Below are 27,345 nucleotides of genomic sequence, written 5' to 3'. Positions count from 1 at the left end.
CCTCTCTGGACTCACACCAGTAAACTCCACTGTCCTGTGGGTACATGTAACTGATGTTACAGGAAGAATTTTTTGAACCAGCTGGTTTTCCCCACCCATCTCCACACTGAGTCCTCTGTTGTTTGCTTGTGTTTCTCCTCAGAGTCCATCCAGCAGAGCTTTCGTCCTCCTCACAGCTCGGAGACACAGTGGCTCCTTCAAAGAACTGAGAGCTGCTGGGACTCACAGTCAGATGAGCTGTGAGGGTTAAAATGAAAAACTGATGATCTGTTAGACTTTACATTGTGAAACATGAACCCAATCAGGTCATATCAGTGAGCATTTCTCAGGTTTAAACTGTGACAGAAGAAGGTTACTGACCTTGGTTTGTTGTGCAGCTCAGCAGTGAGATCAGAACTAAAGAGAAACGACACTCAGGTTGATTTGAGGTGAACATAAAGAACATCTAAACAGCATCAACCAACCAACCACTGCACCTCTGTGTATTATTGAATGTAATTTCTAATGTTTTTATGAAGATTTCTCACCACATGCAAAATGTTCTTGAAGAACTTTGAGCTGACATCTAAGTATTAACAGTTTTAACTCTTCATGCTCTTCTACAATTTTTTTTAATCAATTGGAGCTTAGACAGTTTAGGTCATATTTAAGTATTTTGTGATGATCTTTAATTTGAGTTTCTAGTTATAATCTTGATTGTTTTATGTTGTAATGTAAAATAATATGCTCCACAAATTTGTCCTGCTTTGTTAATCTGTTGGCTTGTTGTAAAGTGTTGGTAGGTGTCGTGAAGCACGAGGGGGTGATGAAAGGTTGAGCAAGTAAGCAGGATGTGGAGCCACAGTTTTTCTGACCATTGCTGTTTATTGTTGTTTAGTTATAACAGAACAGAAATATAAACACTGTGCTGGAGGCTTTTGTTTTGTACTTTCGGTTTGTACAGAGCAAATAAATGTTTTTCTTGTTTTACATTCACCTCTTTTTTGCAACCGAAAGGTATACAAGCTATCTAAGAAAGGCACGAGTCAGAAACCTTACGACCTGCAGAAGCGACAAAGAAGGACTGAAGGTTGCTGCTACACATGTAGTTACGTCCCCTCAGTGAGAGAGGCAGATATGAGCTGAAACACAGGAATCAAACCAGGGACGCTGCTGTTATGGAGCTGAACTGGAACCATTCAGACACTGAGGCCCTCTGAACACATTTTAATTACAGCTGTGCAGAGACACACTGATGACTGACTGGAACACTATGATTCACATTTTACATTAACACCATCCTCACACATGGTTCATATATGGCCACTAGAGGGAGATGTTGGACTTTAAACACTAACATGGAAACAAGCAGATCATCAGTGATGCTTCATCAGTGTGATGACTCCTCCTATCTGCTTGTTTCTTCCTTTCCTCTTTCTCATTTCCTATCTTGCATCCTTGATTCTGCCCCGCCAGCCACCCTGGCACTGCCACTTGAGCCCACTGCACCACCTCCTCCACTGCAGTGGAGCCAGAGACCGCACCCCTGCCACAGTCCCCCTGTCTCCTCAGCTTCCTGTCTTTGACCTGATAGCTTTTGATTACAAACAGATAAAACATCTCGACATCCTCTTGTTTTAAACCTTGTTTTAAAGGTGACTGATCTCCATCATGAACAGTTTTGTTAAAGTCCACAAACAGCAGCATCTTATGATGTCAGGTGTAACAGAGATAATGACATGTTTCATATTTACGGACACTTAAATCAATTCACAGCATAAATCAGTGTGACAGATATCAGAGATCATTCACAGGAGTCCTCCCTCCATGGTCTGTATATTCCAGCTGTGGCCACGCCTCTTTTCTACCTGAAGGTCAAAGGACTCCTAAAGGATCCACCTTTGCATGATTCCAGCTCCTCCTGCAGCCTCCTCTCTCCTTCTGCCAGGAGGTCTGAGCTCCAGTTTTGGTGAGACTGTAGGATTGTCGTTGGATGTTACTGATTAGCAGGTATCTGTGTGATGATGATGATGATGATGATGATCAAAGACATCAATACAATACAACACAAACTCTTGTAGAGGACATAAAGTCAGAGAGATATATGTTTTGAAACAACAAGGAGCAGCAGGCACGTCTAGTACACGTAGTGTGGCAGCTAAAAAATGACATACAAGCAGAGCACAGCAGCCAGCACAACACAACTGTTGGATCCTTCGCTCTAGTTAGCAGTGAGCGCATCATGGTGCCTCCAATGTGAAAGGCTTGACTCACACTGCACTGAAGCAGTACTGTCGCCATCCTCCATCTTTAAAATGTATCAACCTTCCAGGACCTGAAGATTGGTAATGTGAAACCACGAAACCACTGCATGAGCCAAACCCATCTGTTCTCTGATTGGCATGACACTGACCAATCAGCTGAAAGGAAGGAAAATCAGGTCAAAAGTCGTACTCGTACGTTGAAACTCACACACAAGCAGGAAACTTGGTAGAGTTTACATGTCGTTTTTTGCTTGCTCATCTATAGATGCACAAACATAACATTAGCAAATATTTTGGTTTCCAAGGTTACAAAACTTCACAACTACACAGTCTGACTTACAAATACAAAATATTTATGACCATAATTGGAGCCCATAGAGCTGCTCTGGGTGTTTTACATGTACTGGGTCAGTTTATCATGTTCACTGTTTAATAATTAAATGTTACAAATATTTGATTTATTTTTCACGTTCTGTAAAATCAACAGTGTGATAGCTGTTAGCATGATTCTCGACACATACAGACAAAATTCATCAGTATTATCCAACATTTAATCCACACTATCAGGTTAACGTCTCTGACACAGACAGAAACACTTCACTAAGTCCAGAAATGTTTCAAACCTCAGTATATGAGAAAAATCCACAGTGTTAATAACAAACACAAAGATATCAAATCTACATTTAAATCTGTGGTGACATGTGACATGATGAACATCACATGATTTAGCTTCTTGGCCAATGACACAAATTAAAAAGGAATAATTTAAAGTGAAGAATTGAGCACAGCATCCCAGGATGAAAAGATGGTCTCCAAACTGATGGTTCACAATCCTTTTATTGAACAGCCGTGTATGTGATCACACTGTAAAAGCTACAAAATGTACAGAGTAAAATTATCATTGGTAACTGAAACATTGTGTTAGTTTGAACCTTTTTCCTTATTAATCATAAATGAAGTACTTTAATGATGACACCTTTAAGGCCCTTGAATCTCTACATCGAGCGCTTTTGCCGTGTATATTTATTCAACCCTTCTAACATTTAGCCTCTTACCTTTTCTATACCATGAGATAAAATACACCATATTACGATTGTCTTTGACCTTAAAAAGCTTATAACAGTGAATCTTGTAAACCTTTGTTTCGCTGACTAAACATGACACATGTACTGAGATGTGTGAGCGCCCTCTAGTGGGTGAAAACGTAATCCTTTACACTCAGTAGCAGTCAGCAGCTTTATGCTCCGTGAAATAACAAAGTCCACATTTACACAACAAACTTTGATACCAAGCTTGTTCCCTCATCAACCAGGTGCCAGGGAACTATTTGCAACTTAGGATTCCACCTTAACAGCCGCCTTTTTCACATTTCTTAACCGTTGAGCAAACCTTCTCTCTGTACGTTGGAGCTCGTGCTGCTGTATAGTTTACATCGACTGATGTTTGACACCTGGTTGTTCTACTTTCCAAATAAAAACATTAGCTGTGTCCAAGCTCTAACAGAATAATATGCACGTATGAACCAGTTTATGAAGGAAAATATTAATGAGGTCATTTAAAATGAGTGACTGAGACTCATTGATGAAATAACAGAGGGTGATAACAGGATCAGACTAATCCAGTAGTTTATTATTTCCAACACAGAGACACTCACACACTGACCTTTGTTCTCTGTCCTACATGCAAACATTTGGAGCTCACAGACTCTGTGAACTCTGAGTTTTCAGGCTTTTCTAATGCTGTGTGTGAGCAGCAGGAAACACAAACACACATACAAGACCAGACATACAAAACAACCAGCTACACTTTTTAAACACAAATAATAATATTAAAAATACCAGAATGAAGGAAAACAATCAACATTTGTAACATTTGTGTTATTAATGAGCAAACAAATAAACTCTGAGTGCATCATTCAGTTGAACCTGATCACTGGATCCTGAGTCAGACTGATTAACCTTCATAAAAACTTCATAGAAACTCAGATTTACAGTTCCAGTGACGGGGCTCAGGAGGTATGCAACCATCCACGACTTTGTTCATGCAAATATCGACCTGTGGTCTCCACAGAATCCTTAGACTCTAAGCTAAATGTCCACATAAATCATTTCTACAATCACCAAAAAACAGTTAAAACAAGCATGATTAAAACAGCAGTTATGTAATTGCAGAAATATCCGCTAACAAGCCATAAAAATATTAAACTTTACAATATGCACAAAATTTACACTTTTTTTTTTAAATTCTTGCAGCAGCAGACGTTATGTTGGATCAACACTCAGGCTGATGAAGTTGTTGGTTGGTTGACTCATTATTTACAGCTCAACATGTCAGAGTGACGTCCTGTCCAGACTCAGCTGTGATGTTTTTGTCTGAAAGAGGAAACAACACAGACCAGAGAGGTTAAAGGTCAAAGTACAATTATGATCAGAATGTTTTACTTCAAATATTTTGTTTATTTCCTTTGACATTTGTTTTTAGTCATGTTGGATTTAATGAACCTCTGAACATCCAGCAGCTATTTAAATGTTTTAAAGTTGAGTTTTCATAGTTGAACATGTTCTGTTGTCTCTTTCTCTTTAATCTCTCTCACACTCCTGTCACACTGGTGTGTGTGACTGCAGCAGCATCTGCACATGTGCAGCTGTCGCTGCTCCTCCTACACTCAGCTTCAGTCTAACCTGATGCCACACTCACCACTTCCTGCTTATAGTTTGTTAACATGTTGATGTTTCATAACAGAAGAATTTAAATATGAAGCCAGAGTGATGAGTTAGTGTCACAGGGGAATATTGTTTAATGTGATCAGCTATATGAAATGTATCTTTTTATTTTATCATTAAGCACATGTCTATGTGACTTTTCACCTAATAACTTTTGACATGAACTCTTCTGTGATAAACAACTTACAGCTTCTTCTTTCTGTTTTGGAACATGCAGACTTAGAAAAGGGGAACCTCAGCTCTGAGTTCTGAGAATAACTCTGTTATCTTTGTACACACACACACACACACACACACAGAAAAGTATAAATAAAAGACGCAGACAGTCATGAGACGCAGATCCTGTGTTTCATGACTGCCCTCGCGAGTAAAAGAAAATCTGCAGTGTTGTGTGTTTTCTAACTCAGGTGTCTCAGCTGAACAAAGAACGGCAGAGTGATTTAAAGAAATCCCCTGTCAGTTAGTGAGCTGTGTCGGGCAAACAGTCAGTCTTCTCTCTTACACAAACCTGGTTAAATCACCATGGTAACGTATGCTGAACACATGTAAATATGAAGCTGAACATTATTTATATTTGTTCTGTAACAAAAGTTCAATAAAAGTTTCAGAGTATCAGGATCAGACAGAAATCTGTGAGTGTGCAGCTCCATAAATCTGTAGCTTCATAACAATCATAACACTGTGACTGTAAAACACTCTCAGCTGTATTTAATGAAAAGATGATGAAACCTGCTGAGTGTAAAATAAGCAGCATCAGTTACAGAGAGGGTTGTTACACACACTTTGTTTTTCTTCCTGCTGCATTCAACACACACAAAGTTCATAGAAACATGAAAGAGCTCAGTTTGACTGAGACAACATTTCTACATCCAAACTGAGTCACAGCTCATTCATTTGTAACTGATCAATGATCCTGAACACAATCAGGCAGATTATTGATCGTCTAGAATCCACAGAGCTTCATCTACACTCAGATCATCACACAGCGTTTGTGTTGTCACTTCGTTCAGTGTGTGTAACAGCTGATCTCAGGTCTGTGTTGTTCATCTCTCACAGAACAAGTTCTTACAAACAGCTGAAGCTCCAACACAAAAACACTCACTGACTCTGAGATCAGAGCTCAGAAATTCATGTGTGTTTGTAACACAGTTTGACTTTGTGTCAGTAAATCTCATGAACAGCCTGAAGATGAAGAAACTGTAGTTCAGAGTCACTGACAGACAGCACAGACACACACTGTTGGTCTGAGTCTGAACATGATGATCATCAGAGAAATAACATCAGACTCTGAACATCCAGCTTTCTACAGCCGTCTGCTGGATGTTCACCATCATTTATTTATCTTTCTGTTTGTTCATCTGACTCACATTCATGCTGAAGATGCTCTGCTACATGTGGATCAGCAGGATTCAGTTTACATCTTCTGTAGATCAGGAAACCAACAACAGCAGAAACAACAAGAAGAAGCACCACAGAAACTGACAGACCAACTATCAGTCCAACAGATCCATCCTCCTTCCCTCTGTCTTCTTTTCCTCCATCTTTGTTGTCTTCATCCTTCTCTTGTCCTCCTGTCTGACCTGCAGGTGAGAAACAGGTGTGAGGTGTCAGCTGTGTTGTGGAAGTTTTCCATTAAATAAAGCCTGCAGGTGAGCGGTAGCTAACATTCTTTAATCAAAGCACACAAAGAACAGACAACCAAGCTTGATGGAGAGCCTGCATGACCGCGGGGCAGGTCAGCAGAGTCTCTCTGAGCCTAGCATGGCTCTCAGTTAAATACCTTCTCCAGGAACAAAAGGCAGTACACAGCTGTTTCACACCTTAAGGTTCACACTCCCTTGCTACCTCCCAGAGTCCTCGAAGAGACAAAAGACTCTTCCTGTGGAGTGGTCTGCTTCCCCCCAACTTCCTTACTAGACCCCCACCATTTGTCTTACTGTATGGGTGTCAGACATGTTAAAATCCATTGGCACCAAGGCATTATACAATAAAATAATGTGATTAATACATAAGTAAAAGAAATTCCTATACAGCTGTCAGGTAGGTGATGAGTGAAGAACAGAATAGAATCCATTTCCTCTTCAAACTGCTGTCAGACATTATCTACTGCAGTCCTGTCTAGACTCAGCTGTGATGTTTTTTTCATCAAGGATTGTTTGGTAGGTAGGAGATGGAGTCTAAATGCAAGATCCAGTAGAAAAAACATAAACCCAAGAGCAGCTTTAAAGCTGAAATCTCAAAGTACAAAACCACTGCAGGTCAAAGAATCTTAAACAACAGGAAACTCTTCAAGGAAACCAGATAAGCAGAAGGCGATGCAGATCAAACAGAAAATCAAACATCTCAAAATGAATTTTAAGTCATAAATCCAAAAAACACACATAAACCTAAAACAAACTCTTGAATGGAAGCGCACAACTAAGAGCATAAAATACCATGACAGGAACTCACATCAGGAATAAGAAAATACAGACCCATAAACATTAAGAAATAACTGAAAGCAAAATATCAAGAAAGAATTAACAAAGAAAAAAAGAAACATGATCCAAGCTACAAAAACAGGAGTTTTCTGGAACACTTAATGTATCAGATCTGAGGACGTTGGAAGTTTTTGCTTATATGATGTTTGTCTTTCCAGATGTGTGCAACCTTAATTAAGTAATTTTCTTCTTCCTGTTGCCGTGGTAACTGATAAACTGCTGGGATGATTTGGAAGTACTGAGGGGAGTTTTGGCTTTGCACACATTTTGACAGCATGTGATGCCTGTTTTTATGAAAAATTACACATTACTGTGCAAAAGTCTTGAGCCACCCCTGACTTCTTTGTCTCTTTGGAATCAAATCACAACACTTTCTTCTTTTCAAATTAAAATCTTAAGAAACAGCAGCAGCTTTCTGCAGCTTCTCTTTGAATACTGGCTGCTTTTCACTCAGTTTCAGTCCTTGTAGCTGACAGAGGAATTTGTATTAAATATAAAAATACTGCAAACTCAAAGGATGAAGCATCTTTATACACTTTAATGCTAGCAGCCTGTCACTAAAACACAGTTCTTCTTTTTTCGGTTGAATCTATGAAAAATGTCAAAGAAAACAAAATTTAACAGTCACAATAGTTTTATTCAATGATTTGTGCACAACAACAAAAATGGGACCTCTCTCATCCATCAGTCATCATGTGGACATTTTTCTGACACACTTTGAAGCTGATGGACGTTTTGTGTCTGCACTAAGTACGTTTTCAGCAGCTATGGCACCGGCAGGATTCACTTTCACAGACTCACAACCACCAGCTTCACCCCTCCCCTCCCCCTCCAGCTGTAGGCTTTAACATTGAGTTTCCCCACACATGTTTACAGACGAGTTAGAGAGCAAGAGAAGAAGAGACTGATTCATAAATGTCTTTGTTTCTGCTCTAACCTTACCCAAACAATGCTGCTCTACAACTCTAGACTACCAGCCACAAAGACAACAGCTGGAGAAACATCTGTCTACCTCTGACATCCACCAGCTCATCCATACAACAAACACACATCAACAACCAGGAAGCAGCTTCACCTCTGATCACACACACACTCAACTCTACTCATTACCTGGAGGATCAACATGAAGGTGGATGATGCTGAGCTTCCATGAGCGAGTTTCTTCAATCAAATCATATTACCCTTTCAGTGCTTTAGAGACAGTAAGGAGGGAGAAACTCCCTTTTAACAGGAAGAAACCTCCAACAGAACATGCTCAGGATGACTGAACAGAGAGAGGACTGTAGTAGTTCATAACCAGTCATACAGGGGCACCTCCAGAGACCCAATCCAGGGCAAATACGGAGTTATTGGAGACACAAAGTGGCTGATGTAATCTGCAAAACTGAAGAGACCCTGAGGGAGTCCTGATGGTGATGCTGAAGAGAGGGAAGTTTCACTGATATCCTGATTTTATTAAGAAGAAACAATCTTAGACTTCTGATGCATGTAAGACTAAACAGCCTCCTAAAAAAGATGTAACAACATTGACATTTCTTTCTCTCACTGCTGCTGCTGAGTGAGAAAGATTCTGTAAAAGGAAGAAACATCTGGAAAAAACAGGAAACAGGAAAAAAAAAAAAACATTGAAATCCCCTTGTGCTAGGGCCGTGAGTGAAAAATCTTCAGAGAAAAATGCTAATTCATCCAAACACACATCAAAGCTGAGGCCAACTAAGAAATTGTTTATACCCATGAGAGTATAAGATTCTCACACCAGAGCCAAATCAAGCCGTATGTGGGCCTATGCAGGCCTAAGAAGTAACAATTTTAGAAGTGTGGTCATTAAAACAAAATGTTTGCGGATATGATGTCACAGTCTGGCTGGGGCAGACTGTATGTGTTTGCAAAAAGAGGACTCAAACGCAGACCAAAAACTGAACGTGACGTGGATTTAACAAAAAACAAGCCGTTTATTGTGGCTAGCAAAAAGGTACAAACAAAAGAGCATTGGTGAAACAAACAATAACCTAAACTGGGTAAACTAAAACTAAACATGAAAAACCTTAAACATGGTGAACTGACGTGGATACCTGGAGTTGAGATGTGGATGAGCAGACGACCTGACAAGGAATGACTGAAAGCACACGGACTAAATACACACAGGAGGATAATGAGGGAAGTGGGAACACATGGAGAAACAGCTGGGAGTAATCAGGCTGGACGAGACAAAGGAAGCAAAACTAGAATCACTCACATGAGACACGGACCTTCAAAGTAAAAACAGGAAACACACTGACTGAACTCTAGACATGCAAACTTAACAGCAACTGAGGAGACAGAACATAGGGACCTGAAACGTGGGACAAAAAGGCATAGTAGACACAACATGGACATGACAACACCACAGGGAAAAGAGTACAACAGAACACAGAACCTCTTAGAAAATAAAATAGGAAACATAATGAACCGCAGACATGACTACATGAACTTAACATAACAGACATGAAACACATGAAGGGCAAGGGAGACTTAACAGGGGTTGGAAGACACAAGGGGAATCTAATAACAAATGAACATAGGAAACCTAATAAGCTTAAATATACACTATAAACATCAAAAGAACTAAAACTCAAAACACTGGGTCATAAGACCCAGGATCGTGACATATGAGCTCTTATCTACAGATTAACAGGCTGGGCATGGGGAATAAGATGGTATGTGCATGTGAGTACATGTTTGCCAATCAGAGGGGAGAAAAGAGACCAAGAATATTGTTATGACTATCTCTGAGTCACTGGAGTTATACAGAAGAGGAAATTAGGGAAAAAAAAACAGGAAAAGAGACAAGAGGAGGTGTGTTTCATGAAGGTGTGGTTTATTTTAACCTCCTAGGACCTGGCGTGTGGACATGTGGACATCACATTTTGGGTTATTTAGACCAAAATACTCAATTTTGCTCTACAAGGGCCTGATATCCACTTATGAGGACATCATACTGTTACTGTTCTATCAAGATTTTAAACGAATATGCTCATATGTGGCTCTCATTTTTCTTAAAAACAAAAATAAGGCAAAAATAAATAAATCTCGTAATTCTTTGTTTTTACATTCATTGGGCCCCAATATGTCCAAATATCAATGAGAAATTAAAAAGGCATGTAGTGGAAGAGTTCGGGTCTTAGGAGGTTAATGAAGAAGGAAGAAGATGGTGGAAAAGTCTGAATTTTATTATATTTTGCAGTGAAAAAAATATTTTTGTCAACTTGTGTGTGGGGTCTCTACTCCTTACTCCAAGGGAGGTCTACGTGGTCCACAATATTGAGGTCCAACCATGACCCAACTTAGACATCAACATGATTTTCAACATTTGAATGGGTTATTTACTGGACGCCATGTTGATGTCTATGACAGTTTATATGATTAATAAATGTCCCATTTTTATTAACAAATATCAACATTGTTGTTACAATATGATATGCATGAATACAGATTATTTATATACAACCATGATTCGTTGTGTATTAGCCTATTGATTTATTCAGTACATGTGGGTTTTTTGTTTAAATTATAAATTTCAATCAACTCAGGTTAAAACTGAAATGTATTAAAAGTGTTGAAATCTGTGTTAAAATGTAAGATAACAATGTTTAATGTATGTAGAAAAACAGAAGGAACATAAAGAGGGGAAACGTGGAAACAGTGAAGTGAAAAGAGAGAGAGCAAGAAAGGGAAGGAGAGAGAGGGCTGGCTGGGGAGAACATACATGAAAACAACACAAACGGGGGAAAAATGGAATGAATCACACAGGAATGACACAATGCTAAGAAAACATGGACTGGCAGTATAATTAACTTTGAAGGAAATAACCTAAATAGTAGAAAACTAAAACTTTAAAACACAAAGAAATCCAGAAAAACACCATAAACTCAAAACGCTGGGTCAAATGATTAACAACCGTGCAAAAGCAGCTCCTTCATTATCAGATACTCAGGCAATTCATGCTGCTTTTCCTGTAACTCTTTGTCTCTATTGAGATTAAACAGATAACATCACAGATGGAAATCTTATGAGTTCACCCTTCATTTCCTTGAATCTACTCTCTAAATCTCACACGGGCGTTAAGTGTCCCAGGATTTGTCCTGTTCACAGAAAGCCCTGCTTTAAAACTGGTTCCAGAGTTTTTGACCCAGTCTTTTGATTTTTTGGAGACTCTTTAGATTTTCTGTTTCATTTTGTACTTTTGATTATTTATGGTTTTATACTTTGTATTGATTTCTATTTTCTGTTTTTATGAAGGGAAGTTATGAGTGTTATGTAATGGATTACTCTTCATGAGTAAAAAGCTCAATACTGGTACTAGGGCTGGGCGATATAAGCGATATACGATAGAAACGATATAAATTTGGCCAACGATAGAGATTTTGACTATACCGCTCTATCATGATAGCGCATGTTGTTGATGTCATCAAGCTGCACCTGCTTTGGTCGAAAGCATCACAGCGGCTACAACCATTATCATTTGCAAATTATGCTGGCGAGATGAAGCACTTTTGAAATATGGGGAAAGCCAAAAACTGCGCTTCCTCCACTTCCGTAACATTGATTCATTAATGTGGAATTCTCTCGCAGCTCCCATGTTGTTGCAGTATATTAATAACTAACCTTGTATTGTGGATGAATTATCTCAGTTGTTCTCCTGACTGAAGTTTGGCCCGTGTATAGCATTCTGCTATGCGACTGCATTTGTCCCTAACCACCAGAATCCCTCACGTTAACTCTTATCAAGTGAAAAAAAGTTGGCGTTCATCCTCCAGCTTCACTGTGCTAATGTTATGCTAACATAGCTGTGTCGCTAGCAATCACGTAGCACAACATTATACACCAGGTAGTCCAACTTCAGTAACCCTGCAAACGTCACTGCTGTTTAGTTTTCTGTCTTCATTTATGTTGGAAGTGATAGCAGAGCTGTACGTTTTAATTAGTTTCAAAAATCTCTCAGTCAGAACATGGTATGAAATGTTTAGGTGGCTAACTTCCTGTTAACTTCTAACTCCGTTAAATGTAATAAATTCTGTTTTCATGGATGCATGGATGTTAAACTTAATTGTTACACCTGCTAAAGCAGCAACACTGATGATTTTATTACAGATGAAAGAATTTAGACCGTTTTTAACTCTCAGTGTTCGTTTGACTTTGGGACCTGAAGCGGACGGAGTTTTGGACCCAGATTACTCCGCGAAACTCCTCACTACGGCAGCCGTAATGCTCTGACAATCCATCAAAACATTTTTTAATAGATTTCTACACACGAAAATCGGTTCGAGGTCAGTAAGCACAACCAGAATTCATACATAAGGCACACTCGATTTTTGAGAAAATTAAAGGACTTTAAGTGTGCCTTATAGTGTGGAAAATACGTTATACAGAAGAAAAGAATATATCGTGATATATATCGTTACCGCACGTGCTGCAAATTATATAATGATATGGATTTTAGGCCATATCGCCCAGTCCTAACTGGTACAAAATGATATATCCTGTCATCAGGTCAGCCCTGCCACAGCTGTGATGTTGTTGTTTAGCTTGATATGTCAGAGTGATTTTCTGGTCTGAAAGTGGAAAAAACACAGAGCAGAGGGTCTGAATGATTTACTTTAAACATTTTGTTTATTTCTTTTGACATTTAAGGAGTTTTTTCTTTTTTTCAAGTTGTGTTTATTGAGTGTTTTTTCAGTATGGATGTAAGACAACAAAGGAAGGACCAAAAAAGCAAAAAAAAAGGGGGTGGTGGTTGTAGAGTAGAGATTTAACATACATTAAGTTACAAACGACAAACTGTCTGTATGTAGCAGGTATCTGTCCTGATTCTTCAGTCCAGTTGGTATGTTGGCTAAGTGAAAGACTCAAGCTCCCCTCGAGCTGTAACCCAGTTATCTGCTTCGTACTTTTAACAACATTTGACCAGAAGGGGGAGATTTTAGGACAGTCCCAAAAGAAAGTGACCTACGGAAGTAGGTCCAACATTTACCATCTTCATCATTTTTACTTTCGAGTTCTTTAATCTTAGGGGTGATAAAAAAAATTTTTAAAAAACACAAAAAAACAAACTCAGGGTATTTTTCCAAGTGAACTGTCTCCATTAATCTGAGCTTGAGGTAGTGGTTATGGTTTTACATATATTAGACCAATCTTCTTCAAGTAAATTTATTCTGGCCTCTTTGTCCCATCTGGGTTTATTGTCGGTGTTAGACAATTTCCTTTCTGTCTATAGTATAGAGTAGGTGATGGAGATTTTTTTTTGTCAGATTCCCTTTACATCTGTAAAAATTTGGACTACAGACTTTCCCTCTTTAGATACAATATCTGTATTGAAGTGATGTCTTAATTGGAGATACCCAGTGTTGGCAAGGTTACTTTTAAAGTGTATTCCACTACAGATTACAAAATACATGCCCCAAAATGTATTTGTAACGTATCCCGTTACATTACTCAATGAGAGTAATGTATTCTGAATACTTTGTATTACTTAATATATAATCTTGATTTTTACAACTATGTGAATGTACTATTGCAGTGTGATTTATTACTGTTACATAGTAAAGGGACCTCTGGCTAATACGTTGGGTTCGTGTCGGGCTCGTAGCCAAAAAATAGCTTTACTTTGTTGTCTGGGTCAACTTTGCAAACAAGAGACAGAGAGAGGCGTTGAAAGGCTGCTCCAACGGAACTTATTGTTTCAGAGGAAAACACGAACACAGTGTACAGTCGAGTCTTAATAGCTTACTTACAACTGGGCTCATCAGGCACTCTTCTTGGCTCCAGTGGTTATTATTATATTTACATGCTTCCGGCTCCCGTTTCTGCTTGATAACAACTCATACTTTCCCACTCTCCTTTTTCTCCCTCCTTGTACTCACAGACACATAACATGTATGGCAGTCCATTCTCCCTGCAGCACGGACTACACTGCCCATAAGGCTACATTCTTCAAAGCTATGCCTGTAGCATTCTGCCTATTAGCTTAGCACAACAACAACAAAGAGCTCTCTCACCCAGGAAACACACAGTCGCAGAGAGAGCGCGTGTCACCCTGTAACCATGGCAACCGCTGCCGCCTGGAACAACAGCACATAACGGCGGTACATGTATTCCGTTACTCCCCAACACTGGAGATACCGAAAACCTTCCCAGGTTGTAACTATCTGATATTTGTTGAAAGGTATGTAATCCTTTTTCAGAGCATATTATCCAATAAGCGGTAGTGCCAAGGTTGCACTAAGCCTTGCCCCCTTCATTTCTATCTAATTGCAGTGTCTCATCCCTTATTCTTGGCCTCTGTTTTCCCCATGAAATTTGAAAACATTGTATTCCATTCAATTGCCTGTAGGACACCTCAGCAGGGAATGTCAGGAATAGATAGAGCATTTTAGGTAGTACCATCATTTTTATTAATTCAATCCTGTTATGCATATTCATTGGGATTAGCAGCCATCAGTCGAGATCTGCTGTATTGCTAACTGTTAGGGGGATATAGTTAAGTTAACAAATGTCAGCTAATTCTTTTGGCAGTCGGACCCCTAAATATTTAATTAGGTTTTTATTCCAATTACCCTTTAGGAGTTTAAGGATGTATTTGTTTGGTTTATAATTCAAGGTAAAAATTTGAATTTTGTGAAGGTTTAATTTGTAACCAGCAGAGATGGGCAGTAACGTGTTACTTGTAACAATGGATAATATATCGAGTGCGGAGAGTACGTTTAAAGCGTGGAAGTAATGATCTTATTTTGAGTTTGATTCCATAAAAAGTGACAAAAACATTAGCGTTTGTTGTGCGTGGGAAGAAAACTTCTTCTTACAGCGAAAAAAACCCTCCTAAACTTCCAAGCAAGCACCGAGTGTACTACAACGTAATGGGAAATTTACAGAGAAACTCGCGGATTCTTCCACTGACTCCCGCAGCACACCTGCACCAGGGTAAACCTCCGCCTACCCCACTCCTGCTTTGCAGGTGAAAATAGAGCAACAGGACCGCTAGTCTTTGATTTTATTTATTTTCTGCTGTGTTTTACTTGCATCTACTTGAAAGAGTGAGTGTAAACAAAATAAAATATGTTATTTTATGTGCTGGAATGTGCAGAAAATAGGTTTAAATGTTAAACAAATTTCTTCCAGGCAGAGAATGTTGCAGATAATAAAATTTTTGCTTGATGCATGAAGTTAAAAGATTTAAACTACTGAAACAAGTTTTAAAAAGAGATTTTTTTTCATTTGATTACATTTTGTATGATGGATTATGCAGAAAAAGTAGAAGTGGGCTGAAAGATCTATTGCTTTATCACCCATTCAGGTTGTAAACCATGTTTTTAAAAAGTAACTAAGTAACTAAGAAATTAATTACTTTTTAAAATAAGTAATCAGTAAAGTAACGGGATTAATTTTGGGGGAAGTAATCAGTAATTAGTTACTGATTACTTTTTTCAAGTAACTTGACCAACACTGGTAACCAGTATAGCCAAATGTAGTAAGCAGAGATTCTAGTGTTGGTAGGCTAGTATTGGGTTTAGTAAAGGTCACCAGGACATCATCTGCATAAAGACAGACCTTATACTCTGTGCTGTGAATAGTAACACCTTAAACTTCCTCGCATTATTGAATGGCCTATGCCAGCGGTTCAATAAACAGAGCAGGGTAAGAGAGCAGCCGTGTCTGCATGAAACTGAGTCTGACAGGTTCCTATTCACTATTATCTTGTAGGAGAGCTGTAGTAGACAGCTGATCATCTGGTTGTTAAAACCCAATTTTTTTAGAACCAAATATAAAAACTCCCATCTAACAGAGTCAAATGCCTTTTCCGTGTGAAGGCAAAGAACTATTGACTCTATTTTTTTCATGTGATTAATATGATGAAGTGCCTGTCATACGTTATCTCGGGTTTGCCTGTTCTTTAAAAATCCTATCTGATCACTGTCTATAAATTCGGGGATTATATTTTCTAATTATTGGTGTTACGCCCCCACTTAAAAACGAAGTGTTGACCGGGGTGGGGGGTAACACAAAGAGAAAAAGAAAACATGAACTACTGGAAAATTAAAGTCATTAAACACGATTTATTGCCCAAAACTACTACAGTAAAAAAAATAAACACAGGGAAGCTCTTTTCGTCAGGGTCTCCAAGGCCAAAACAACAAACAAAACACTCCCTTTAGCTAAAAATCAAACCAAGAATTCTCTAACCAAAACAAAATACAATGGCTGAGCTCCCTGTCTAACCAAAACAGGAGAAAACAGTTGAAACAAAAATGGCAGAGAACCCCTACCTGCTTCCACAATGATGAACTAGTTAACACAGTAAGGGCACACCTTTGCTTACAATAAAAGAAAGAAAAACAAAGTTTCACAGAGTTTAAGTTCTCTCTCACACACACACACTAAGGCCTGCTGCCCAAAACACTATGCCTCACAGCTCTGGCAAAATGGGGGAAAATGGCAGGGGTGTGGCAGTTTAGGATGGCAGACTATATGCCGTGGCTGACGAGCTGAAACACACCTCAGCTGTGGCTCATGAGGCAGACCTGCAACACAAGAAAAGGAAAAAAGAACTCTCTCCCTGAGGGAGAGCCACCAGAGGTCAGCGACCGTAACACTCCCCCGCATAAAATATCACATACAGTGAAGCAGACACACTTTTAGCAACTGTCACCAAGTCCGTTATTGAGGTTAACACTGGGTCCTGGACAGTGCATCAGCCACCACGTTGTCCATACCTCTCTGATGTCGGATGTCTATGTTGTACTCCTGAGCAAGCAACGCCCATCTCATCAGTCTTTGGTTGTGATTGTACATGTGTTTTAGGAATACTAGAGGGTTATGGTCAGTATAAACCATAACAGGGGTGGTGGTTGACCCCACGTACACATTGAAATGCTGCAGAGCAAGCAACATGGCCAGGGTTTCCTTCTCAATGGTGGAATAGTTGAGTTGATGAGGCTTGAACTTAGCTGAGAAGTAGGAAACCGGGTGACTGATGCCATCAACTCCATCCTGTAGCAGTACTGCCCCAGCGCCAGTAGCGCTTGCGTCCACTGCCAGCTTGAAGGCCTTGCTGAAGTCCGGAGCAGCCAGTACAGGGGCACTGCAAAGGAGAGACTTGGCACAGTCAAATGCATGTTGACACTCAGCAGTCCATACGAAGGGTTCCTTTGGACTGCACAGATGAGTCAGGGGAGCCACTACTGTCGAAAAGTTCCGGCAGAAACATCTGTAGTAGCCCACTAGACCCAAGAAGCGCCTGAGCTCCTTGTGGTGGGCACCGGGTAGCTCAGTACGGCCTCCACTTTTGCATTCACGGGGCGCACCTGGCCGTGTCCTACTTGTTTTCCGAGGTATGTCACTACCGCCTTGGCAAATTCACACTTTGCCAGGTTCAGAGTTAGGGAAGCCTGGGTTAAACGAGCAAAAACATCCCTCAGAGTACTCACATGATCAGTCGAGCAAGAAGAATATACCACAATGTCATCTAAATACACATTACAATTGTTAATGTCCGCTAACACAAAGTTCATAAGTCGTTGGAAAGTGGCTGGTGCATTCCGCATGCCAAATGCCATCACTGTGTACTGCAAGAAATGGTCTGGAGTAACAAATGCTGAAATATCAGAGGCTCTGCTAGTTAGAGGAACCTGCCAGTACCCTTTTAACAGATCTAGCTTTGTTATGTAGGTGGCGGCTCCAATACTGTCTATGCAGTCTTCCATGCGAGGCAATGGGTATGAGTCAGGGACTGTGACTGCATTTACCCTCCTAAAATCAGTGCAAAAACGAGGAGAACCATCTGACTTTGGTGTCAGCAGACATGGAGAGCTCCAAGAGCTATGGCTAGGTATTGCCAAACCATTTTCGAGCAGGTACTGTACCTCTTTTTTCATTAATTCCCTCTTGAGTGGGGGGCACCTGTATGCGTGTTGCTTAATAGGGCACGCATCACCCACGTCAATGTCGTGCTGTAACACCGGGGTTCTAGATGGTACATCCCCAAACAGACTAGGGTGCTCTTGGATCAGATTTCTCACGTCATCTTTCTCGTCATGAGGAAGATAGGAGAGGTACGTGTCCAAGGCACCAAGAACCTCTGAGTTTGCGAGCCTACCGCTCTGCTGACCTTCACTACCCTTCACCAAACCATCATCATGGTTTATGGGCACAGAAATGAGTGAGATGCAGCCCTTGCGATCGTCTTCCCTAGAGTGAAACAGTTTCAGCATATTTATATGGCAGAGCCGTGTTTTGCGCCTTCTATCCGGCGTACGAACAATGTAGTCTGTGTCATTGACTTTGCTCTCTACCACATATGGTCCCGCAAATTGGGCTGACAGAGATGGACCAGATGTGGGCACCAACATGAGTACCTGATCACCAGGTTTAAAAGAACGCTGCACTGCCTTCCCGTCATACTGCCGCTTCATTTTCCCTTGGGCTGCTGACAGAGACTTTTTAGCTATTGCACAAGCATGGTACAAACGTTCCCGACACTGCGTGACAAACTCAAGCACATTCGATTGCGGCTGCACATGAGATAAAAACTGTTCTTTTAGAGCTTTTAGTGGCCCTCTCACACTATGCCCAAAAACTAGTTCAGCAGGGCTGAAACCAAGGGACTCCTGTTTTGCTTCACGAGCTGCAAACAGTAGAAATGGCAGTCCCTCGTCCCAGTTCTTGTCAGTCACCAGACAATATTTTCGCATCATCAACTTTATGGTCTGGTGCCATCTTTCTAGTGCCCCTTGTGACTGGGGATGGTAAGGGCTGGAAGGGATGTGTTTGATACCAAGTGATTGTAAAGTCTGCTTGAACAGTTTTGACTGAAAATTGCTGCCTTGGTCGGTTTGAACAACTCTAGGCAGACCAAATGTTGAAAAGAATTTAAGTAGAGCCTTAATTACAGTGGGAGCGGTGATTTTTCGAAGTGGTATGGCTTCAGGAAAACGGGTTGTGGCACACATGATTGTCAAGAGGAACTGATTACCCGCTTTTGTTCTGGGTAGAGGACCCACACAGTCCACTAAAACACGCTCAAAAGGCTCCCCAACTACCGGGATGGGTTTAAGAGGAGCAGGTGGCACCGTCTGATTAGGTTTACCCACAATTTGGCAAACCTGGCATGTTTTGCAGAACTTGGCAACGTCTGTCTTCAGACCTGGCCAGAAAAAGTGCTGAAGAACGCGGTCATAGGTTTAAGTGATTCCTAAATGACCTGACCATGGGTGTTCATGCGCAAGCTGCAATATGCCACCCCGGTAATCCCTAGGAATGACTATTTGGCGTACCACCCCCCAACCCTCATCACCTCCTTCCTGCTGTAATGCAGGTCTTGAGACCCATTTCCTTAGCAGTAACCCATCCTCAAGATAAAACCTGTGTGCCTTTTTATTGTTTGTTACCTCGCTTACCTCCTTAAAACACTTAGCGAGTGACTCATCCTTTCCCTGAGCATGGCTCAAACACTCACGTGAGACTGGCAAAGGAAGAACCTCAGACAGAGTAGTCAGACCCTGTTCGTCGAGTGCTGGTTTAGAAGGGCTAGCAGCCGGCTCTCTGTCCCTAGTTAGAACAGGTTCAAGAACAGTCTCACTCAGGTTCACTTCCTCCAGCTTACGAGCTTGCGACCTGGTAAGAGCACTGACAGAAAACACATCAGGGTGGGATTTCAACAGCTCATCCTCTTCTGGGATACAGCTGGGTTTATCCACCACTTCAGGAACAGGGAGTACCTTGTCCCCAGCAATATCATTTCCCATTATAAACTCAACACCCTGAACAGGAAACGAGTTTCTCACCGCAACCTTGAAAAAACCACAGGCTAACTTCGACTGCACATGAACACAATGTAATGGTGCAGGTATGTAGGCCATCCCAATACCTTGCACTATTGTACTCACGTTACAAGATGACTCATCACTGACTGGCAAAACGTCGGCCAATAGAAATGATTGTGAGCCACCTGTGTCCCTCAGTATCCTCACGGGCTTCTGATCCCCAGGAAACCCTGTTAAGGAGACAAAACCATCAAAAATGAAGGGTTTAAAACACTTATCAGGTTCACTCGTGGTCACATGAGAGGGGCAGTTTAGCGACTTGACCAGGCCAACCCCTTTCGCTTGTTTTGATTGCTGGGGCACCTGTTTATGTTTAAGAGCCAAACACTCAGAAACTATATGCCCCACTTTGTGACAGTAAAAACATTGTCTATCAGACTTGGAACCCGAGTAACCCCTAGGTTGTTGAGGGTGCGGCTTTGTGTCCTTTTTCATTTGTTCATGATAGGGTGATTCAGATTTTCCCACAAACACGCTTTTGTGCGTCAAAGCAAATTCTTCTGCCAGGACAGCTGCCTCTTGCAAAGTGGCAACTTTTTGTTCATTCAGGTACAGCACTGTACGCTCAGGAACACAATTTTTGAATTCCTCCAACAATACCAGTTCACGCAGTGCGTTAAACTCTGAAACCTTGCTTGCTTGACACCACCTATCAAATAGTATCCCTTTTTCCCTTGCAAACTCAAGGAATGTTTGAGCAGTGGATTTCCTCAGGGTCCTGAAACGCTGCCTGTAAGCTTCAGGTACCAACTCATAGGCTCTGAGTATAGCACTTTTGACATTGTCATACACAAGACTGTCCTCAATAGTGAGAGCTGCGCATACTTCCTGTGCTTTACCACTTAATTTGCACTGAAGCAAAAGGGACCAAACCTCCTTGGGCCAATGTAAAGCCACAGCAATGCGCTCAAACGCATTAAAATAGGCCTCCACCTCCGTCTCCCTGAATGGTGGAACCAGGGCAATATTTTTGCCTACATCAAATGTCGGAGGTGCAGGAGCAGGGGGAAAATTATCTGAAGGATTACTAATGTTATCTTCATCCTTCACTGAAGGTGGAGCAGAAGGCTCGGGAGACAATTTGCTAGCTTGCAACTCCAGCTGACGCAACCTAATAGATGTCTCAGCTTCTAGCTGCCGACACTTTAGCTTGAACTCAAGCTCATCCTTACGTTCCCTTTCCTTGGCTTCAAGTTCAAGACGAGCCAAACGTACCTTTAAGCGTGCACCAACACTGGGATTACTGGATTCGACAGAGAAGGGCTCAAACCGTGGAAGAGAGGCTGGTGGCTTTCCCCCACCTGGTTTGACCACCGTAGGTGTCCCCGCCCCCTCCTCAGCACAAACCTCAGGCTGATCAGAGGTTTCGAGGACTGACGCGGCATCCCCCGAGTCCACGTCCAAAGGGAACACACCTTTCCCAACCAACCCACTGACAACAAGAGACTTCAACTCGCTCTTCTTCATGGACTTGGCCACAGGGATTTCATAATGTGCAGCAACAGCACATAAATCCTCCGTCCTACATGCATCAAGCTGGTCTAATGCAGGCTTAGCTATAAAATCACCCAGGCTAAACCGTGCCATATCCAAAATTTATCCAGGACGAGCCCCCACTTATGTTACGCCCCCACTTAAAAACGAAGTGTTGACCGGGGTGGGGGGGTAACACAAAGAGAAAAAGAAAACATGAACTACTGGAAAATTAAAGTCATTAAACACGATTTATTGCCCAAAACTACTGGTACTCTGTGCTTGCTCAGAAGTTTAGGGGTTTTTTTCGTTGTAAAAAATGTTTTCTTCCTACGCAGTAAACAGCAGATGCTAATGTTTTGGTCACTTTTTACGGAATCAAACTCAAAGTATGGTCAGTACTTGCAGGCGTGTTACTTGTAACATGATACTGCTCATCACTGCTGCTTAGTGTGACCAGGATAGTTTGAGCTCTGTCCTAAACCTGAACAGCTGTTCACCAGAATCGTGCTGATTACTGCTCAAAGCTGCTTTGACCTGAAAACTGGATTGAAAGTTTCTGAGCATTTCAGAGATCTTTTGGGAACAAGTAGTTACTGGTTAAAGATAAATGTCATGTGGAGATATTAGAAAGCATTTGATTTAATGTTGGCCGGTTCATCTGTGAAAACAAATCAAATGAAATGAACAAAGAAGAAAATCACCTCTACCCAAAAAACGGATTGAGTGTTCACTGGTGGATTTTCCTGTCGTGTTTGGGTCAAATCTGACCAGTTTAGAACTTAAAACCTCCTGCTGCTGATCCAACCTAACTTGAACTTAAACACTCATCAATATTGTGTTTTGCATCCTTACATCCTAAGGCCTTATGACATCCTCCACACTATGCACTTGAACATATCACACTGATTATGACCTCTTTCACTGAATTTTGAGTGTTTTAATCAACGTTGTTACTAGAGATGGACCGATCCAATATTACGTATCGGTATCGGTCTGATACTGACGTAAATTACTGGATCGGATACCAGAGAGAAATAAAAAATGTAATCCGATCCATTAAATATCAGAAAAGCACCTCACAAAACTTGTGACACGGCGTAACTCGGCTCATAACCGTTGCACATCGGAGCAGTATGCCTCACGTGATAGAGCGGCTGTGTGTATTTGTAGCCTCACTACCAAACCAGCATTTCATCTCCGAGGAAGTTATCCCAGAGAGAAGTAAAGCAAGTGTGTAAGTTCATCTCTGAATGTTTGTAAAGCATTCCCACGTTAAGCTTAACAACCGATATATGGAGCGACTGCCTCTTCTCTCTCCCTCCCTCTCCTCTTGCTACTTCAATCATGAAAGTGCTTAATAATCAGCTGATTGGCTTTTCTGTCGCGAGTCCGTCTCTCTTGTTTGTTTTTGGCCCACTTTGCACCAGAAAGAGGAAACCAGCGGCTGAACAACAGCAGCACGTTTAACCTTGATAAGCTGTTGTTAGAATTTATTTAATATTACTTTCTAGACCAGGATCCTTTTCTACGTAGCTGACAGCTGGTAACTGTGCAGGGGCGGATCTAGCAAAGTTTAGCCAGGGGGGTCGATAGGGCATGAACAGGGAAAAGGGGGCACAAAGACATACTTTTCTTTCTTATTCTCATTTAAAATGTCTAGCTTTTATTAATTAAGCTGAATCTTACTCCCAAAGTTTTAATCTGATGTAAAATATATAGACGTCCATTACTGTATATAGTAACTGTTAAATCTAATATAACCTAGTAAGCTATAGTACTTTTTCCTTTGGGAAGGTACCATCTGTGCAGTCTGCAATTCTGTTGAAGAAAGATGTTGAATCTATTTAATTATTCTTGAAAAATAATTTATTTCTGTGCATTTTTTTTTACACTGCATCAAATTAAAGTTCATGAGGTGGAGGGTGGGGGGGTGGTTCCCTATTTTTTTTTTGCTGGGAGTTTGCAACCCTATTAGTTAGGTTGCTTAATATTTCTCCTAAGTACTCTTTAAAATACCAGAATAGGAAGGATGGAGTAGGTTTAAGTTTATTAGATTGATCAGTGTTGCTGAACTATGAAATATTTTGGGCGCAGTGTATTTTTTTACATGCAGGTATAACAGAATAGCTTTAGTGTTGTTGTTTATTTAAACTTGAGTATGAACTTATACAAAATGCAGCAAGATATTAAAAAAACAGTTTTATTGATTAAAAAACACACTATATCGGATTCATATCGGTATCGGCAGATATCCGAATTTATGATATCGGTATCGCATCGGACATAAAAAAAGTGGTATCGTGCCATCTCTAGTTGTTACGTCTATGGTGTTCCCGGTCAAATGTGACCACCATAGGAAATGAATGGGTATCCCATTGAATGGGTCGTTCAGTGGGTTGTTCAGTGAATGGGCCACTGAACAACACCCAGTATACGACCCATTGAATTGGCCACTGAACAGGTGGGTGGAGCATCTACCAGTTATGTACAATCCAGGCCCTGAAGTGGCAGTTGATGAGCGCCCGGTTCCTTACAGAGGTTGCTGATTCTTCAAGGTGTACATTCCAAGCAAACCAAGGAAATATGGAATAAAGATCTGGGTAGCATGTGATGCCAGGAGAAGCTATGCCTGGAATATGCAGGTATACGTGGGGAAACCCAGTACTGGAAGGGCCAAAAAAAAAAACCAGGGCATGCATCATATGCTCTTGGTCAGGAGCTGCTGAAAAGACAGCTCACCATCGTAGGGACAGTGAGGAAGAACAGCCTGAACTTCCACCTGCGCTGGTATTAACCAGAGGAAGAGACACACTCCTACTCTTGTGTCATAAGTTCCCAAGAAAAATAGAAATGTAATCCTGATGAGCGCGCTACACAAAGATGCCGCTTTTGGCACCACAGAGGACAGGAAGCCCCTTATGATCAAGGACTACAACAAGAACAAAGGAGGCGCTGACTACCTTGAAAAGGTAAAGTTTCATCAGTCATGCATTTATTTTATTTTTATTTATGTGAATCATAGCATTTTGTGTATGACAGACTAAATATTGTTCCTAATCTCTTATTTATTGTTCTCTTTATTGCAGGTTACTGACACATACAGCTGTGACTGACAGCCCGCTGGCCTGTAGCACTGCTCCACAACATCCTTGATGTGTCGGCTTATGTGGTGTGGACAGCCATCGAGCAAACCTGGAATCAGGGGAAGAGTTTCAAGAGGAGACTTTTCCTAGCAAAGCTGGGGAAAACTTTGGTGACTCCTCTTATTCAATGGTGCCAGCAAATTCCTTGCACACCAGCCAGTCTGGTTAGGAGTGTGCAAGTTTCAGTCCCAGTCGCTGCTGCTCTCCGCCAACCAGCAAATGGGCTGAAAAGGAAGCGCTGTGAGCTCTGTGCCCCTAGAGACAACAAAACAAGCCTAAGATGCTGCAAATATGTTTGCAAAGCCAACCTCACATGAGTATCACATGCCAGTCATGTGCATGAATACACATGCACACACAAACATACACACGCCCACACACAGAAACACACACAGACAAACACACACACGCACACTCACACATACACACAAGGCTTCATGTTGAGTTTGGTCTTTGGTTTTCATCTTTTTTTACATTACATGTTCATTTTGTAATTCATTTTCAGTGCCTGTTTGTATTTTCACTGCAGTTATTTAATGTCTATTTATTCATGTTAAACATTGCTTTGAGACACAGCTAAAGAAAGTTGAATAAAAATTTGATGGTGAGAAATGTTTTTTGTGATAACTTAAGAGCAGTTAACAAGGACCAGTCAATTTTGACCGGGAACACTAAAGTAAGGGGGGATGCAGAAAGCCAGAGGGTTTTGAACATCTTCCAGGCTCTGACCTCAGAGGAGGGACAAGAAAGAAAATCTTCTTCTGGTCAGCGATTTCCAGTTTTATTTCAAGTCTCACTAATTCAGCCAAGTTTTCATCAAAGATTGTTTGGTAGGTAGGAGATGGAGCCTAAATGCAAGATCCAGTAAAAAAAACATAAACCCAAGAGCAGCTTTAAAGCTGAAATCTCAAAGTACAAAACCACTGCAGGTCAAAGAGTCACAACAGGAAACTCTTCATGGAAACCAGATAAGCAGAAACAATGCAGCTCAAACAGGACATCAAGCATCTCAAAATGAAATTTAAGTCATGAACCCAAAAACAAAAATCTAAAGAACTCTTGGAACGCACAACTAAGAGCATAAAGTACCATGACAGGAACTCACATCAGGAATAAGAAAATAAAGACCCATAAACACACAAACCATGACACACTTTGAAGCTGATGGACGTTTTGTGTCTGCACTAAGTACGTTTTCAGCAGCTATGGCACCGGCAGGATTCACTTTCACAGACTCACAACCACCAGCTTCACCCCTCCCCTCCCCCTCCAGCTGTAGGCTTTAACATTGAGTTTCCCCACACATGTTTACAGACGAGTTAGAGAGCAAGAGAAGAAGAGACTGATTCATAAATGTCTTTGTTTCTGCTCTAACCTTACCCAAACAATGCTGCTCTACAACTCTAGACTACCAGCCACAAAGACAACAGCTGGAGAAACATCTGTCTGCCTCTGACATCCACCAGCTCATCCATACAACAAACACACATCAACAACCAGGAAGCAGCTTCACCTCTGATCACACACACACTCAACTCTACTCACTCACCTGGAGGATCAACATGAAGGTAGATGATGCTGTTCTTCCATGAGCGAGTTTCTTCAATGAAAACATCACATACATATGTTCCAGTGTCAGCAGGTTTCACATCCTTCAGAATCAAAGACACGTCTCCATCCTTCATCTGTCTGTCCTGCAGATCCACCCGGTTCTTAAAAGATGGATGCTGGTCATCTGGAACAACGTGACCATCCTGGTACCAAAGCACATATTGTGGAACCAGGGCAGCTCTGCTCCACTTTACAAAAAAAATCTTGCTGTTTGGAGCTCGACATGTCAGAGTGACGTCCTGTCCAGACTCAGCTCTGATGGTTTTCTGCTCTGAAAGAGGAAACAACACAGAGCAGAGAGGTTAAAGGTCAAAGTACAATTATGATCAGAATGATTGACTTTAAATATTTTAAATATTTTGTTTATTTCCTTTGACATTTGAGTTTTTAATCATGTTGGATTTAATGAACCTCTGAAAGTCCACCATTGACCCACTGAGGGGGAATTTTAGCCTCATGCTAAACATGCAAAGTGTCAGAAACTACAAGATGTTAGCTTCCACACAACAACAACATGTCCTGATAATAAGTGAACATAATGTGTGAGAAAGTAGCCTCTTATTACAACACAGTGAGTCTCATTCCTCAAACTATGCACATCACACTGACACACACCTAGACCTCTTTGTCTCTGTCACAGCTGGATTAAAGATGTTGAATCCACACAGACTCCATTTAGCCTTGTATCACTTTCACACACATTATTATTGACATGTTAACAGGCTGATACACTTCACTCATCATCAGTTTCTAACACTAAATCTCACCTGCAGAGACAAACACAAAGACACTTAAAAACAGGAAATAAAAACAGG

General features: G+C 41.0%; 1 protein-coding gene across 1 annotated transcript in view; it reads right to left on the bottom strand.

The window, feature by feature from the left end:
• LOC134618239 (neural cell adhesion molecule 2-like) overlaps positions 1–26,793 on the bottom strand; it is an 84,884-nt gene extending 58,091 nt beyond the window's left edge. The window contains exon 1 of the mRNA XM_063463549.1: positions 26,469–26,793. Within this exon, the coding sequence (XP_063319619.1) occupies positions 26,469–26,604 (136 nt within the window). The 5' untranslated portion in view covers positions 26,605–26,793. The remainder of the gene's footprint in view (positions 1–26,468) is intronic.
• Between the last annotated feature and the right edge of the window lie 552 nt (positions 26,794–27,345).

Source organism: Pelmatolapia mariae, linkage group LG3_W, assembly GCF_036321145.2.
Source record: "Pelmatolapia mariae isolate MD_Pm_ZW linkage group LG3_W, Pm_UMD_F_2, whole genome shotgun sequence".
Taxonomy (NCBI): Eukaryota; Metazoa; Chordata; class Actinopteri; order Cichliformes; family Cichlidae; genus Pelmatolapia; species Pelmatolapia mariae.
This window is presented reverse-complemented; position numbering and strand designations above follow the sequence as displayed.